The sequence below is a fragment of the Ochotona curzoniae genome, unplaced genomic scaffold, assembly GCF_017591425.1.
Source record: "Ochotona curzoniae isolate NIBS_2020 unplaced genomic scaffold, NIBS_Ocur_1.0 contig_1014, whole genome shotgun sequence".
In the NCBI taxonomy this organism is placed as follows: domain Eukaryota; kingdom Metazoa; phylum Chordata; class Mammalia; order Lagomorpha; family Ochotonidae; genus Ochotona; species Ochotona curzoniae.
Window position 1 is genome coordinate 40,463,117 of NW_024464920.1, and position 17,960 is coordinate 40,481,076.

The 17,960-nt window shown below is 36.8% G+C and overlaps 1 protein-coding gene across 2 annotated transcripts in view; it reads left to right on the top strand.

The window, feature by feature from the left end:
- The window catches only part of HCFC2 (host cell factor C2), a 38,004-nt gene extending 23,585 nt beyond the window's left edge, over nt 1–14,419 (top strand). The window contains exons 10-16 of one of the 2 annotated variants that reach the window (XM_040984660.1): nt 531–705; nt 3,383–3,586; nt 4,108–4,181; nt 7,405–7,542; nt 9,065–9,250; nt 10,140–10,425; nt 11,345–14,419. In XM_040984660.1, coding sequence (XP_040840594.1) covers nt 531–705; nt 3,383–3,586; nt 4,108–4,181; nt 7,405–7,542; nt 9,065–9,250; nt 10,140–10,425; nt 11,345–11,376 — 1,095 coding nt within the window. In that variant the 3' untranslated portion in view covers nt 11,377–14,419. Of the gene's footprint in view, nt 1–530; nt 706–3,382; nt 3,587–4,107; nt 4,182–7,404; nt 7,543–9,064; nt 9,251–10,139 lie in introns of both variants that reach the window. The other variant, XM_040984667.1, reaches the window with a different exon arrangement.
- Nucleotides 14,420–17,960: the final 3,541 nt, after the last annotated feature.

Sequence of the window (17,960 nt, forward strand, 5' to 3'; positions counted from 1 at the left end):
TTTGCAAAACCTGAAGAATAATTCTATGGGACCCGGCAGCATGGCCTGGCGGCTAAAGTCCTCACCTTGAATGCACCGGGATCCCATATGGGTGCTGGTTCTAATCTCAGCAGCTCCACTTCCCATCCAGCTGTCTACTTGTAGCCTGGGAAAGCAGTCAGGGACGGCCCAAAGCCTTGGGATCCTGCACCTACGTAGGAGACATGGAAGAAGTTCCTGGCTCCTGGCTTCAGACTTGCATAGCACCTGCCGTTGCAGCTGCTTGGAGAGTGAATCATTGGACGGAAGATCTTCCTCTCTGTCTCTCCTCCTCTCTGTTTATCTTACTTTGCAATAAAAATAAAAAATGAATCTTTAAAAAAATTTAAAAAGAATAATCCTATGGAAATTAAGAATATAATTCTAAAATATTTCACATTGTAAATTTATTTTCAAAATAATTTAAATGATAAATTATTTGCTTATTTTTTACATGTATTTCTATATCGCTGGGCTCTTCTTGCTGTAGTAACATGTTTTATTTTTTGTAGATCAGTGATACAGCAAACAGTACAAAGACTGAATATACAACCATAAAAGGAATTTTAGTGAAAAACAAAGCAGACTTCAAAACATCAACAGATTCCAATGCTTCCTTGTGTTCATCTCTGGCATCCAGTGCTTCTAGCCATAACAGCATGGAAGAAATGACAAGGAAAAATGAAGGTACAGGATGGCACTTGAAGGAAAACTAAACCTTTTTATAAAATTAGGGAGTTTTTAGAGTTATTATATGGTCTTGATTTATTTCCTCTGTATAATATACTTACCATCTAGAATCTAGTTAAGCAGATGTCAGAATATAAGTAAATGCTCATTGAATAGCATGTGTTTTGTTAAACTTTTATGGATTTTACGTTAAGCTGAGTATTTATATGACATTGGAAACTGGCCAGAGAGTTCAATTTTAATATCCTGTTACTTAGCCCTTTTAACTTCTGAGAATAGTCATTTCGAGCAAGGATTATTTCTGTTTTTTTTTTATCTAGATTTGTGTCACTTGAGTAAATACTGTTTAGCAAGTTGTTACATTAACCTTACAAATTTGATTTGTGAGAACTGGTGATTAACCCATTGCATTTGTGAGATAGCCTGTAAATTGCTAATATTAATTTGAAATTTCTAATACCATCTGAAATATTTTACATATTATCTCTAATTTTAATATCTCAGATTATTTTGGAGATTTCATTATGATATATCCCTGTTATAGGAACATGAGACTTTATTTATTTTTACTTTAGAAAAAATAACTACAGCCAATATAAATCTAAAATTTTTCTTCAGTGACTCAAATTCAGTAAGATTAATTTTTTTTAAAGATTTACTTATTTATTGGAAAGTCAGATATACAGAGAGGAGGAGAGACAGAGAAGAAGATCTTCTGTCTGATGATTCACTCCCCAAGTGAGCACAACGGCCAGTGCTATGCCGCTGCGAAGCCAGAAGCCAAGAACTTCTTCCTGGTCTCCCACATGGGTGCAGGGTCCCAAGGCTTTGGGCCGTCCTTGACTGCCTTCCCAGGCCACAAGCAAGGAGCTGGATGGGAAGTGGAGCTGCCAGGATTAGAACTGGCGCCCATATGGGATCCTGGCGCGTTCAAGGCGAGGACTTAAGCTGCTAGGCCATGCCACCGGGCCCAAGAAGAGCACTTTTGTTTAGTTGACTTTCTTAAATAAGGGAATTGTTTGGTTATAATTTTCATAGTTTGTTCCTAGACTTCAACTTAAATTTCTTATAGTGAATTTCTACATGTTTATGAAAAAGTTATCTCTGCAAACAAACAGAAGCTTTAAGATTTCAGAATCTTAATGCATCCTAAATGAGCCAGAACAGTTGTACAATGACAGTGCGTGGCATATCACAGAACTGACACCTATCAATGTTAGGGTCATCTGTCACCGTAACAGGAGGAGTTTGACTTTTTCTCTGCAGGTTAGAATATGTTACAAAAAGTTTCTAGCCTCTATCACAAAGAATGTAGTATTTCTTGTAGGCTAGTGATGGGTGGAGGTGAAATTACTGACTGGACATTGTTAAGAGGCTTTTAGCAGCTTGCATCTATTACGCTTGGCAACTGGTGGAATTTGAGAAATACAAGTGTTTGATCATGGCTCCTAGGTTTCTAGATTGAGCATCAAAATGAATGATGGTGCTCTTTATCAAGATAGATAATAGAGGAGCAAGAACAGATTTAAGAAAAAGATTTGATTTTAAATTAACTAATTTTTTTTACATAGATTTGGTTTTTTTGGTTCTTTATTGGAAAGGCACATTTACTGAGAGAAGGAGAGACAGAGAGAAAGATTTTCCATCCACTGGTTCACTCCCCAAGTGGCCTCAATGGCGGGATATGAGCTGATGCAAAGCCAGAAGCCAAGAGCCAGAAGTTTCTTCGGGTCTCCCATGTGGGTGCAGGGTCCCAAGACTGTGGGCCGTCCTTTACTGCTTTCCCAGGCCACAAGCAGGGAGCTGGAGCAGATATATGGGATCCCCATATGGAATCCCAGCACATGCAAGGCAAGGATTTAGCCATTAAACTATTTTGCTAGGCCCAGCACTGTTTACATTGCAGAAATATCAAGAAAATGAAAAATGAAAAGTGTTCCTTAGAAATCATTGTTTTCCTTTCCAGACCCATTTCATTAAGAGCAATGTGTTAAGAATGCAAATATGCAGGAAGCTAAGAAAATACAAATTGCTCTGAAGGGAACTGGTGAGAAAGATGATAACTGAAGGAGACTGTGGGTCAGGGGAAGATGCACATTTATTTGCTTGAGAGTAGGTGATATGTAGAGGCTGAGCTTCAGAAGCTAATGAAGAACAACAAACTAGTTGTTCTGAAAAATGAGAATCCCAAATATGAGCAACGAATGGGACCAAACGTTTAGGAGAATAGATTAAATTTAGGAGAGAGATTAGCTTATCCTCTACAAGGCAGGGAGGGTGGGCTGAGGATCATAAACGCATTTCTGGTTTGGAGCAGAAGAGAGCCAAAAACTGAAGGAATTCATGTCTGATAATCTTTTTTCCCCTCTAAGATGTGAGACATAAAGCCAGTTGATCTATGATTTAGAGGAGTTCGATGTATGGAATAGAAGAGGGAGCTCAGAAAAATAGCCATTGCTGATTTTATTTTTTCCTGAACGTTTTATGCCTAATGGTGAATTCATATTAATGCCAATTACTGTGTTAATATTTATAATTTTAAGGCTAAAGTATCCAGAATTACATAAGAACTATAAGATACAGTAGTTACCTGAATAACATTTTTAAAGTTTCAATCCAAGATTTATATTGAGTTATGTCATTTTAATATTTGATCTTTTCCCCTTACATTTAGGTCCTCACACTTCAGCAAACATAGGTGCATTAAGTAGCTGCCTGAACTTAAGAACAGTAGTCTCTGAAACTTCTATGTCCAGTACTGTTTCCAGCACACAAACTATGGTAACCCAGCAGTCCATTAAAACTGAATCCTGCAATACAAACGGGGCAGTGGTTAAAGATGAAGCCTCACTACCAACACTCCGCACCAAAGCTGAAGGTGTGAAATGCGTTTCACATACTGTGTTTTGAACCACTTGTGTATACAATTAATCATGCTTATTTGTCTTAATTGGGAGTTGCATTTCATATAGGTTTGAATTATGTAAGAAGCTAATACATTTCTGTTAAACTCATACTTAAATAATCTTTACTTCCTTACAAAAAATATTTAGATTAGCTCACACTGAAATACAATTTGAATATATCTTCTCACTCACGAATAAATTCAGCAGACTATTCATTAGAAAACGTTGATTCTAGCCTGTGGATTAACAATTTCCCCAACTTGATTGAGTCTAATTTTGTAAATTCTTTCTGTTGCTATAAAAATTCTGTTTGATCTTTGATCAATATGCTTTTAAGTGCTAGCTGGTCATGAAACACTGAAGAAAATGAACTTTATTGAGTTAAGTGTATCATTAGGTGATATTAACTATTTGTATGTTTATAAATTATACTTTAATGTAGCCATTTGATAAGGGACTGCATATAAATCTTACCTGATTATTTAATTTTTAGTTGATGAAACATGTGCTTTGCCTGCAAGTAAGATCAGCCGTGTTGAGACACATGGTGCAGCAATGCCATTCTCTGTAAGTATGTAGTTTGGTCATGCTGCATGTTTACAAGTGACTATGTGCTTTTAAATGCTGAGCAGTTTCTAAATAAGTTCACAAAGTCCTGAGGTCTCAGTTATTAATGAATTGACATCACTTTAAAAATAAGTACTTAAATGGGAATGCTCACAGTGTATTCAGTGACAAAGGATGGACGAGCTGTGGTCTCATGTTAAAAAGCACACACACAGTATACACATTCACAGACACATTCGTACCTGCACATACATGACACATGTTCATACTAAAGTAAGAGAGGACTCCGCAGCTTTGGGGGCTGCAGGTAATTTTTACTTCTTGTATTTTTCTATGATGACACACATTCTAATCAGAAACATGTTCACGTACGCTACATGTGCATCCAAAAGTTTAGAAAAATTCATAGAAAATGTTTATTAGGGAAAATTATGCGTAAAATTTAAAATCTTTTGTACAAACATCTTTAAAGAAATTTTTTACTTATCTATTTTCATTTCATTTGAAAGAATTAGAGAAATAGAGACAAATTGAGAGCTCTTTCATTCATTGGTCTACTTCCCCCAGACCCACAGCAGCCAGACCTGAGTGCAGAACTCAGCCCAGGTCTCCCCGATGAGCGGCAGGGACACTGCATGTGGCTCATCCCCAGCTGTCCCCACAGTGTGCTTCAGCAGGAAGCAGGGTCAGGAGCAGAAGGGTTAGGACTCAGACCAGCCACGTGGACACAGGATTTCTGTGTCCCATGCAGTGACTACCTACTCACCTCTAAACTTAGCTTTCAATTATATTTTCTTTTTTTCTTTAAGGTTTATTTATTTTTAATTGCAAAGTCAGAGAGACAGAGAGGAAGAGAGACAGAGAGAAAGATCTTCTGTCCGATGATTCACTCCCCAAGTGACCTCAATGGCTGATGCTGCGCTGATCCAAAGCCAGGAGCCAGGAACCTCCTCCATGTCTCGCACATGAGTGCAGGGTACCAAGGCTTTGGGCTGTCCTCCAATGCCTTTCCAGGCCACAAGCAGGGAGCTGGATGGGAAGTGGAGCCGCTGGGATTAGAACCAGTGCCCATATGGGATCCGGGCATGTTCAACGCGAGGACTTGAGCTGCTAGGCAACCATGCCGGGCTCTCGATTATATTTTCTATGAATTTTTTGAAGTAGCTTCAGACATATGTGTACTTATATCTATATAAAATTTATACCCATGGTTTGAAGATAATATATTATGGGAAAAATTTGGATGACTACTTAATAGGAGCATGACAGAATATTATAGTATCATATTGCTTACCTAAAAATCTTTGAGAATTTGCCTGACATCAAATTAAAATGCCGGGAAAGTGCCTCACAAACATATCAAGATTGTCTTAACTATGTAAGGATGATACCTATGTATATGAGGATGCTTTGAAAGTTCATGGAGAAGTGGAATTAAAAATGCTTATTTTGGTACAAAAATTTTGAAATTTAAGTATAGTATTTTTTAAAAATTCGTTTTTCTGGGTTTTTTTTTAAAAGAGTTATTTACTGTGACCAGTGCTTGGGCCCTACACCCACATGGGAAACCCAGAAGAAGCTCCTGGCTCCTAGCTCCGGTCTGCCCCATCTCTGGCCACTGCAGCCATTTGGGGAGTGAGCCAGCAGATGGAGTCTGTCTATATAGAGAGAAATCACTCTTGCCTTTCAAATGAATCAATAAATCTTTAAAACCAAATGGGCCACTAGCACAATATTAAGAAGGACATGATGGGGTTTTCTGAGGCATTTTTCTTTTTTAAAGATTTATTATGTATTTATTTGAAAGGCAGAGTGACAAAGAGAAAGAGACCTTCTATCTGTTGATTCACTTTCCAAATGGCCACAGTCATCAGGGCTGCAACAGGCCAAAGCTGGGAACCAGAACCCGGAGCTCTGTCCTGGTCTCCCAAAGCTCTGCCACCCTCCCAGGCATACAGACAGAACCAGGACTCAGACTGGCACTCCATATGGGATGCCAGCATCAGAAATGGTGAGTAATCCACCAACCCACAGTGTCAGGCCAACTGTGAGCTTTAAAAAACCCCCCTTATGTACTTTTTGAATGTTTTAAAAATTTATGTATTATTTCAATTTTATTGCTGAGACCAAGAGTTTTTTATTTTACCTAGTTGTTTGCTTTTAAGATCCTTAAGAATTATCTATAGATTTCAATTTTAAGGATTTCAGCATTTATTCATTCTTGTCAGCTTTTATTTTTCCAGAAAGTTAAGTCCTAGTGTTCTTAGATTCTTTTCAGAGGATTATTAAAAGAACTTTGTTTTCCTTAAGCCTGTACAGCACATTAGGTAGAATTACATTTATTATTTTAGTTGGAGCCAGTTGTTTTATAAAAGTTGAGAGAGTTTCTGCAACTTTAATGAACACAAGTTTAAAGCCTTTCTTTTTAAACTTTAAAAACTCACCTAATTTACTTTGTCATGTGTGATAACCTTAACAAAAATGTAATCAGAAGCGTGTACCTCTGCTCTTACACATTTAAGAGAAAAAGAAATAACTGAAGTGCACATTTGTTTTGAGCTTGTGGAAACAGTTGCTCATTTTTAAAGAGTATGGAAAGGTTGGTTCAAGGGATAGGTATGATTCACCTGTCACTAGAAGTAGCTTAAGGTAGAAGTTAATTTGTTGTTAATTTGTTGTAAAAATGTGAAACTGTTTTATCTTCTGTTTATTTTACACTAAAATATATTCAGATTGCATTTTAGTTTTGAACATTTTTTTCTCCTTTTAGGTTTGGAGAATCACAGGTATTTGAAGTGAAAGATCACTGAAGTTATACTAGTTGTTTTTGAATCTGGAAATGAGCCAGTTTGACATGGGTTTTCTGAGTTTCCTCCTTTTGGAGTAAATTGCAGTGTTCCACTAAAGGGATTACATTTTCCAAGAGTCTCTAAAATGACAGTGTTCCATAAAAAAGCTGGCATTGTAACATGTCACGATTGGAGAGCATGCTAACTGCAGCCACAATGATAGGACAGAGCTACTGCCATGGAGAGGGCCTGTCACCCCACGTGTGAATTGGTGTCCCTGTGTCACTGTCGATTGACCTTGATTTACTTAGGAGCTGTTAATGTTGTGTTTACCCTTAGATCTACTTGTAGATCACTGCATGAATTTATTAAGTCTTGAAATTTTTCCAGTGCTCAATGAGAGTCTTCACAAAATTTTCTTTCTCTGAAATTAGAAAGAGATTCCTTCACATCCAGTCGCCACAGCAAAAGCAGGAGAACGACAATGGTGTGATGTGGGAATTTTTAAAAATAATACAGCTTTGGTGAATCAGTTTTACTTGCTGCCAAAAGGGAAGCAAAGCATCTCAAAGGTAGTTATTGATATTTGTACAGCATGAATGATAAACCTCAAGAATGCAATTTTTTTGTTATCTTGATCCAGGTAACTTGATTGAATAAAATTAGATTCACCCAATAATCTTATTGTTGAGAATTCTGTGTATCTAGGTACATTTGTATTTTGTTGTTGTTAAGGCTGTTTTTATAGAACAAATCACAAGTGTGTAATTTTAAAAGTCTTATATAATCAGTGAGATGGGTTTTCAGTCATGAATTATCTAGTATGACTCAAAATTTTTTGAAATATTTACAAATTTGTTACCCAGAATGTTTAAGGATTAGATTTTTCCCTTTCTTTCCTTTCTTTCCTCCTGTCCTCCCTCCCACTTTGCTTCCTTCCTCCTTTCCTTTCTTACTTTAAACAGAAATCTTTAACTCACTGTTTCATACCTGAAATGCCCTCAACAGCAAGGGCTCTACCCAGCAGAATCCAGGAGCCTGGAGTTCCCTTCAGACCTCCTTCATGGGTGGCAGGAGTCCTATGTTTGAGCCATTACCTACTACTTCCAGAATATATTAGCAGGAAGCTGAATCAGAAGCAGAGTAGCTGGGACTTGAAGCAGGTGTACTCTCATAGGACATAGGCATTCCATGCAGTGACTTAGCAAGTCCCTGAGCCATCAACTCCTGCCTCCAGTGTAGGCCCTGGCAGGAAGCTGGAGTATTAAAGGGAGCTGAGAGCAGAACTTGCACTTCAGAAGTCGGTGTAGTGATATAGAAGGTCAATCTGTTGCCTGTGACACTGCCAGCATCCTTTATGGGTGCTGGTCATGTCCCAGCTGTTCCCCTTCCAGTCCAGTTCCCTGCTAATGGCCTGGGAAAGCAGTGAAAGATGGCCCACGTGTTCGAACCCCTGCCATTCACATGGTAGACCTGAAAGAAGCTCCTGGCTCCTTGCTTTGCTCCAGTGCTGGCTTTTTGTCTTCTGCGGTTTGAATCAGTGAATGGAAGATTCTCTCTCCTCTTTCTGTAATGCTGGCAAAATTAAAAAAAAAAAAAAACAACAGCCAAAAAAAGAAGAACAGAACTTGCAGTGCAGTGGAGGATGTAGGTGTCCTAAGTATACCTTAACTAGTGTTTATTAATTTCTACATGTTTCCAACCATATGCTAGTCACACCTCTACTATGATGATTACCTACATTATGAGATTTCTGATCCGTGTTAAGTCTACACAGGGATGACGTAGTTAGTACTTTGTTTATAGTGGCTCTTAGTTATTTTCTGCCTTCATACAATTCATGGACTTATACATTTCTCTTTATAAAAATCTATGACTTGAAAAGGCCTTTTCCCCCCCAGAATCACTGACTTGTAACCTTAGTCACGTTTGTTGTAGAGGTCTCATATCATGTATAAAATAAGTAAATGTAAACTGGAACCTCAAAACTAATTTATTTTTAAAAATTTTTATAGTTTAATAAAAAATAAGGAATTAAAAATTATACTAAGTTGATCATGCCTTTTCTTTGACTTACGCATATTTGCATTTTAGGCAGGAAATGCAGATGTACCTGACTACAGTTTGCTTAAGAAACAAGATCTTGTTCCAGGCACAGGATACAGATTCCGGGTTGCTGCAATTAATGGTTGTGGAATAGGCCCTTTCAGCAAAATTAGTGAATTTAAAACTTGTATTCCTGGTTTTCCTGGAGCTCCTTCTGCAGTTAGAATTTCGAAGGTGAGATTTCATGTTGACTTGTTAGTGACTGAAGTTATTTGAACCTGCAGACATGAAGTAAATTGTTACTTTAGAAATTCTTGTTAGCATCTAATTAAATGAGAAATATCTAAAAGGAATGGATTAAAATGTTTTTCTAGTCATGAATGTTATTGCTAAGTACTGAATTTTCAGCAAAATTTACAGGATCCAAATTACAGAAAGGCAGGGAAATCTGGTATGCTTAGCTTGTACTTGTTCTTGAATATGGAACTCATAAAATTGTAATGGAACATATGAGATTAGATTAATTTTATGCTAAGATTTACTTTTAGGGAAGAAAAAATCTGTATTAGGAATATTAGCAGTTAAGCCTCATTGTTTTTGAAAAGTAGGCATTAATTAAACATTAGAGTTGTAGTTTCAATGAAGGTAGGTCTAAAGTCAACAATAAAAGATGTAACATTTAAACAAAAATTTTTAAGTTACTTAAAAGGCAGAATTAGAGAGACAGGTGGATTTTCTGTCTGCTGATTCACTCCCCAAAATGTCAATAAACGGAAGTGGGCCAGTTGGAAACCAGGAGCCAGGAGCTCTATTTGGGTTTCCTAGTTGAATATTAGGGGCCCAGCCTTTTGAGCCATCTTCCACTGCTTTACCCAGGCCCATTATCAGGCAGGTTCAGAAGTAGAGAAGCTTGGCCTTAAACTGGTACTCATATAGGAGGCCAGCAGCACAGACAGTGGCTTATCTTGCTGTGCCATAACACTGGCCCCAAGATCTGATAGTTAATGGAATTACTTCAGCAAAAAGGAGATTTCTATATTTTCAAAAATAGTCTCATCATAATAAGTAAAAATAGGAAAAAACTTGAGAGGCTTTACCTGGTTTTTTCCCCCCTCTCTTTAAGAACGTTGAAGGTATCCATCTTTCCTGGGAACCTCCAACTTCACCTTCTGGAAATATTCTGGAATATTCAGCCTACTTGGCTATTCGCACAGCACAGATACAAGATAATCCAAGCCAGCTTGTGTTTATGAGGATTTATTGTGGTCTTAAAACATCATGTATAGTAACTACTGGGCAGCTTGCAAATGCACATATTGATTATACATCCAGGCCTGCCATTGTGTTCAGGATATCAGCAAAGAATGAAAAGGGATATGGACCAGCTACACAAGTTCGATGGCTTCAAGGTAACAATAAGAAAGCACCTTTAAATTGATTTTGTTTTTTACTGAAACTGTTGTCATAATGATTATTTATTAGTAACTGGTTATGAAGATTGTCATTTAAGAGTGTTCTCTGACTGTATTTCTAGCAGTTAAAAATCTGAGTTTGTAAGTTGTTATTAAAATGTATTTGCTTAATTCTACATACAAATAAAATAGAAAAGAAGCAAAGACTCTGAAAATTAGTACATGAGTTCCTCCTTAACAGATACAGCTCTTTTATAAAGAAAAGCAAAATTAAGATAAAAGCTAGAAGGCTTTGTTATCCCAGTATTGTTTATAAAGGCTGTGTAACTCAGTCATCCGGGAGGTGCTGAGATGATTGCAGTAACTAGCTCTTATACACTATGCTGTCATAAATAGTGTGTTCCACATTACAATTGCCCTGTCTTTGAGTGTGCCCTCTGGCTTTATTTTATAGGAGCAATGGTCCTCTAGCAACTAGCTTTTATTGGAGATACTTATGATAGTTCTTTCAGTAGCTATTGGTTTCCTTTCTTTATGTACAGTTGCAACAGAGCTTGAGAAATTATAAAAGGAGAAAAAGCAAGGTCAGAAATTACTTTTGAATTTTACCATTTTTCCAAGAATCATGGTAAAATATTTTTTAAAAATGGGTTTTCTTGATTTGTACTAAGTAGCTATATTGAGTAAATTTTTAGTTAAATCACTTAATTTATCTCTCCATTTTCTCATTAATATATGTGAAAGTTAAAAGAGTTTACCTTGAAGGTTCCTTTCAGCACTAAAATATTATATTTTCATCAGAAGTGAAGTGAAGCCCTAAACATTCTCATCTGTCTTACTGGCACTAACTTTGCTCTTTACTGAAATTTAAAACTTCATAATTGAAAATTAAAAATTAGATGTTCTCCTATTACAGGAAGAAGCACCTTAACAAGAAACAAGTTTTGAAATAGTGTTCGAAACATTTGTAAGATTTTTGTAAATGCTCTAAATGTTTTATTTTTGCATTGTTTTTATCTCAAAATTGTATAAAACTTTTTTACAATGGAAATAGAAGCATTAGACAGCTCACTCGGGTCCCGTTGCAACCTTCAAGATGCAGACGGACCTCATGAGCACTGCTGCAGGTGGCTTGCCTAAACCTGCTGGGATGTCGTGGTTCCTCTGCCTGTTGAGATCGGGATGAACATGGAAGCAATAATGGCAGACAGGAGGTTTCAGATTAAGATCTGCAATTGACTGCAGGGCCAAAGGTCTGTCTGTTTATATCACATAACCTTCTGCCAGTTTAGGCTGACCGAGTAGCTGTGTCCTCAAATTTTATGTATAACACTCCCAGCAAAGATGATCTAATTGTGCAGAATTGATATATATGTGTGTTCCAGTTACTAATTTAAAATGTATAGAGTATTTTAATATATAATTTTTGTAAAGAATGGGGTTTTTATACAGCAGTATTTGTAATTAATGTGTCTCACTAAATTTCTCTTGAAAAAATATGCAAACTGTTAGACATACAGTGAGTGGTTTCTGAACTCTAAAGATAAAATAAATGCACTACTATGGTGTTATTAGTACTCTTTTGTGGCTGTATGACTCTTTAATCTTGAAAAATGTGTATTTTACAAATAATGTTTACAAGGAGCTTCTCTGGTTGGTTATTTTGGCAACTTCCTTGGTGAGAGCTTCATCTGCATTTTTAACTCATATGCTTTGCTTTTGGCATATGCTTGCTTTTTGCACTAGTAGAATATTAACTTACCTCATTATTATGTTTGTAATCATTTGTATAGCTTCCATCATGTGTCTGATATAGGCTAAAAAGACTTAACCAAAGTTAAAATTAAAATAAATGGTAAGCAATTTTGCACATATTAAATGCTAGGGTTTGTTGTGTGTGTGTGTGTGTATATATACCTAGTTATAAAAAGAAAAGAATTGAAAGTTATAAGTGTGTTTCAAGCCCAATTATTTTAATGATCTAGTTGTTTTATTAGAACAATTCTCTTAACTCGTACTCCTCAGTAATTAATCAGTTTTATCGTAAAGCACTTCTCTTAATGACAAACGAATAAGTTACCTTTAAGCAAAAAAAAAAAAAGGGCTATTTCTTTTGAGTGTGCACATTTATACCTGTTAGTATTTGACTTAGTTTACTTTGCTTAAAGCCTTTCCTGCTCTCGACCAGCAGATGAATATGAATCTGTCATTCTAACGTACAGCTTGTTTTTAGAGGAAAAGGCAGCTTTTCTAAACCGACGAGTGTGTTAAACTAATGATGCTTTGACTTTGAGGATTAGCCCAGATTGTTGTTGTTATTATTATCATTATTATTATTATTTGGGCATTTGTACATTAAGTACCAATCTTTCTCATAAATAATCATGAGCAATTAAAAGATATTTATCTGCTGCTAATTAAAACATGCCATTTAGAAATATCTGTGGTTTTGATATTAATAGTTAATATAAAGAGATATTAGAGCTCTATGTTCATGAGAATGGACTAGAATGGACTAGGTAACTAATGAGAAAATTACATTTTGCTTCTTATGATTGCACATTTTCTGAGTGAAGATCATTTTGTAAAGCAGTAGACTATATCATGCAGAAATTTTTCCTAAGCCATACCTTGAGTTAAGTTAGTTTCTTAACTTCCCAGTTGGGTAAGCAATTTAATAGAACAAACTTGTGCCACAGTCCTTTTCTTGCACTCTGTTCTTTTATTTCATATTAGTACTGAAATATTTTAATGTTGCATGCTCTCAGAATTTTATTTTTAAAATATTGGCTTCGTTTTAGTTCAGTAAACTGTTTTGGCAATTAGAAATAAAATATATATAAATTCATTTATATCTACAGGTTTTTAAAAATTTGAAATAATATGATTGTATGTATGAAGCATTCATGCCTCATGACCCAATTACATAAAGGTAATCATCTGTAGGAAGGTGAAACTTGTTCTGTTACTTCAAATACTTACAGACTAGCAGAGATTTGTTCTGATTAGATTTATGCATTTTAGTGACTAAAGATATTTTTGAAATTTAGTATTTGTAGCATAAAGAACATTTGTAACATTGAATATGAAATTATTAGTATTGAAAATTATTTCAGCCATCTGATGATAACTGAAGCAGATGAAAAATTGGCTTGCTCTTCGACCATTTAAAGTGTAGCTGAGTGTTGTTTCCCAAGACTGACTTTCAGGCAGTTTTATGTGATATGTACCAATGACATATAAAATAAAGCAATTACAGATGTTATTTATTTTGAGTTTCACTAAAGAAAAAGTAGTTATGGCAAAGAAAACAAGTGAAAGTGTTAATTTCATCATATTAATTTAAATTAGTATGGACTATCCCCTAAGAATGGATTGTGTCTGAAAATTTGTTATTGGATTATGGTTGAGAATTACATAGAAATGGAAGGCCTGATTCTTGTTATAGCTAAATTAACATGCTTGCAGGTAAAAGGCAGCTGGCTCCAAGAACAGTCTAGACTTGTCACCTGTCTTTTGTCTTCCATTTACTCTTAAACCTCATTTGGCTTTTCACCCTTTTTGAGTTCTTAGCAGCCAAGGCTTCTGACTGACTTTTCCGTTGAAATGGCTCTACCAGAAGTCGGGGGTAACTTCCCATTTTCCAAATCCAGGGAATTTTTTCATCAAACATAATCATGCCATTTGAAATTTCTATCCATTCCTTGGGTACTTCATTTTGTAGTGTCTGTCGTGCTTACACTCTTTCTTAATGTTCCTCTTCCTGCCTACCTCTCCCACTTCCACTTGCCACCATTCATTTTTTTTTAAATTCAACTTGGTAAAGCCTTTCCTAACATACTCTATTTTCAGGTAGATTTCACCCCTTTGTTTTGTACCTCCAGGTGTCCTTTGTGAAAACTTCTGTCAGAACAGTCTAAACATGTGCCCTTCTGTTACTGTGTCTCTCTAAGCAGGGAGTCTCAATGCCCAGAAGGATCCTTTTTTTTTTTTTTAAAGATTTATTTATTTATTGGAAAGTCAGAGATACAGAGAGGAAGATCCGTCCAATGGTTCACTTCCCAAGTGAGCGCAACAGCTAGAGCTGAGTCACTCCGAAGCCAGAAGCCAGGAACTTCTTCCGGTTCTCCCACACGGGTGCAGGGTCCCAGAGCCTTGAGCCATCCTCAACTGCTTTCCCAGGCCACAAGCAGGGAGCTGGATGGGAAGTGGAGTTGCCGGGATTAGAACCAGCGCCATATGGGTTCCTGGCATGTTCAAGGCGAGGACTTGAGCCGCTAGGCCACGCCGCTGGACCCCCAGAAGGATTCTTTATATCCCGTCCCTAGTGGCCTGTAAGCTGGTGTCTATGTATTTTAACAAATATGTAGAATTGTCACACTTTCCAGACTCCCACTTTGCATTCTAGTTAGAATCAAATTAAGAGGCTTTGAGAAGGAAGAGATCCTGGCGGATTTAGTAGGCCTCTGGAGAACTGCGAACTCTTTAGCTCTGTCTTAGACCAGTGTACTCTTACTTGGGTACATGAGAGAAGTTCTGGAATCAATGGGAGATTTCATATTGGAATCTTAAGACCTTAAGAGATCTTTGATTTGAACAGACTTAGCATTTAATGATGTTAGGGAACATGCGTAGGTTTTTAATACTAGGGAACCAAAACAAGCTAAAAAATAACTGTCAAAAGTTAGTGTCTTGCCTGAGAATAGAAAAAAAAAATCCCTACTTAATTGCAAGGAAGTGCTGGAGGGGAGACACTGAAGTTGGAACTGTACTAGATTCTGCTACATACTCCTGTCACTTCTGAACTTACAAGACAAGGGATTCTTGCATGCAGGAAGCAGGATGGCATCACAGAGCTCCCTGTCAAGGTTCCCAGTTACAGTTGTGAGTCCTTTATACTTAGTTGTTCTATAAATCCAAAGAGGGTTTAGTATAATCATACCTAGAAAAACAGGTATGACAACATTGTGTAAAACATCTTGAGAGATAAACAATAAATTTTATAAGCTAAGTGAAGAAAAAAAGTCAGCTAGTTAAATCATAGCTATATGTCTGTAAATATTACACAAGTATTCCTTATTTACTGATTTTATTTTACTGGTTCAACAAAGTCTTTGAAGACTGCCTAGTGATATCACAGTGTTTACATATAACCTCTGAAGATAAGAGTATAAAAAATGTTCATTAGTGTGCTATATGAGATATGGAAGCTGTAATAGAGGTGGCAATGTCCCTGCCTTCTACCCACTGCCCATTCATCTCCTTGCCACCAAGACAAGAGACGCTCAAATAGATGCACATTGCCAAGTGGGAGAGCTGAGGAAGACACCGGAATAACCCTTTGTGTCTGAGCATGTACAGGGTAAAAATAAATAGCAGTAGCTGGTATTTATTTTGAACATACACTGGCTCCTGCCTATTAGTATTGCTTGTCCAACAAATGTCTTTCTCTTACCAAGAGTGTTAGCCATTCCTCCTCCTGAGGAGATAAAAGTTCTCTAAAAACTTACAAGTTTCCTCCTAATTTCTGTATTCATACTGTGGAGGGGACAAAAAGTTGCAGGCTTGACACTTGGTATCCAGTACGACTGAGCTTAAGATATGAGAATGGGAGAGGTCTGAAGATACAGTGAGCGAAGATCATCCCGCTCCCAGTCGAAGTCTAGCACCCCCTGCTGGCAGTCGATTCCAACTTAACTATTAGTTTCTGGGTCTTGTAGCTACTTAGGATTTTTAAGAAGCAATCAAGGCAATGCCTTATTTTCTGATGAGTTGTTATTCTTGGCAAACCCTGGTGACACATTTAGACCTGCAGAAATACATTCACTTCTTCCCCATCCCTTGACCTGGTATTTGCTTCTGGGCCTATTCTACCCTTTCAACCAACTCCCTAAGTCAAGACACAGGAACTTAAACTACTTGCCCTGCTTGGGTACAGGGAAGGGTTGAATGCTTCAAAAATTATTTAATATTTAGAACTGATACAAAAATCTATCATTTCTTGAGCCAGGGGAAATTATACCTTAACTGTGTCTTCATTCTGAAAAAAATGGCATTGATGGTGATAATCTTAGCAAAGACAAAATTGTGAAATTGTTAACATCTGTATGAACAGCGAGGCACTTATTATTACTGTGACCAAACACACTGAACAGCTACCATGCACCTTCCATGTGTCCAGAATACTTAACACATCAGTGCATTATTAGAAGAATGTGCCAGAGGAAATTTGTACTTTTCAAAAGTCAATTTAATTCATGAGAGATTGTCATTTCACTAAATACCTTATACAAATAGTCATCTTCATGAACAAAGCAAGCGACTAGCTGCAGGGAGGCCAATGCCCAGGCCATTTTGGAGGAGTGTTACCATCGCAGTACCATCTTTTTGGATCTTCACCTTATAGGAAGCTAACGTCTGTAAAGAATAGACCATGCTTGTTTCTGTTTTCATATTATGCTTTATTCTTCATTTTAATAATTGGCAAGATAGACTACCACAGTAATGGCTGAAATCTCAGAGATTTCTTTGTTGATGGAAGTATATATTGCATAACCTTATATGCTTTGTCTTTTAAAGTATTTGTTGTAAAATAATGCCTACCAAAACACATAAACTGTATATGTATGGTTTTAAAACAATCACACATGTACCCAGTCTTGTGCTTCAGCATGTTCTCCAACGCCGGAAACACCGCTCTCCCCAGCTTGTCCTCTTTCCGTGTATGTCGCATGGAGTAAACATTTTTCTGAATGTTTTATTAGTGCTTTTCTTTGGTCAGTGATTCTCATGTGTTTTGTGTGTGTGTGTGCGTGTGTGTGTGTGTGTGTGTCTACCTTCTTTATATGTATACCTAGTAATTTGTCATTTAGATTTACATATTTTTGAACTTTGGTGTAAACGGAATCATACTGTATGTATTTTTCTGTAATTCTGGTTTTTTTAACATTGTTTTTGAGATTCTTGTCCATGTTTATGCATGTACTTCATGTTTTTTGCTGCTGTATAATGTTCCATTATATGACTGTTTCACTATCCATTCTTCTATTTACAGAGATGTAGATTATTTTCAGCTTTTGTTATTATAAATAATGCTCTTATGAACATTCTTCCATTACAATGTAAGCATTGTCTGTTTTATTCTCTGCTGTAACCACAACATCTAGAACAATAACTGACACAAGACAGATTCTCAATAAATCATTGAGGAATGAATACCTTCTTGTACCTGTCTCCTGGTGCACTTGTGTAAGTGTGGCTGTAGGACCGTTGCCTTTGAGTTATGTTCTGGGCTCCCTGGGGATTCTTGAGCCTCTTTTAGAACATCTGTGAGGACAGAACTATTTTCATAATGTTAAGACATCATCTGCTCTTTTCACACCATTTTCTCAAAAGTTTAAATGTTTCTCAGATATGTGGTGACAGCATTGCTCTGACAGCAAACCAGTGTTTTTAAAATGTCTCCATTTATGTGTCTGAAGTGATACCTACTGAGGGACGTAACCACATGAAAGACAAGTCTTTGAGATGCT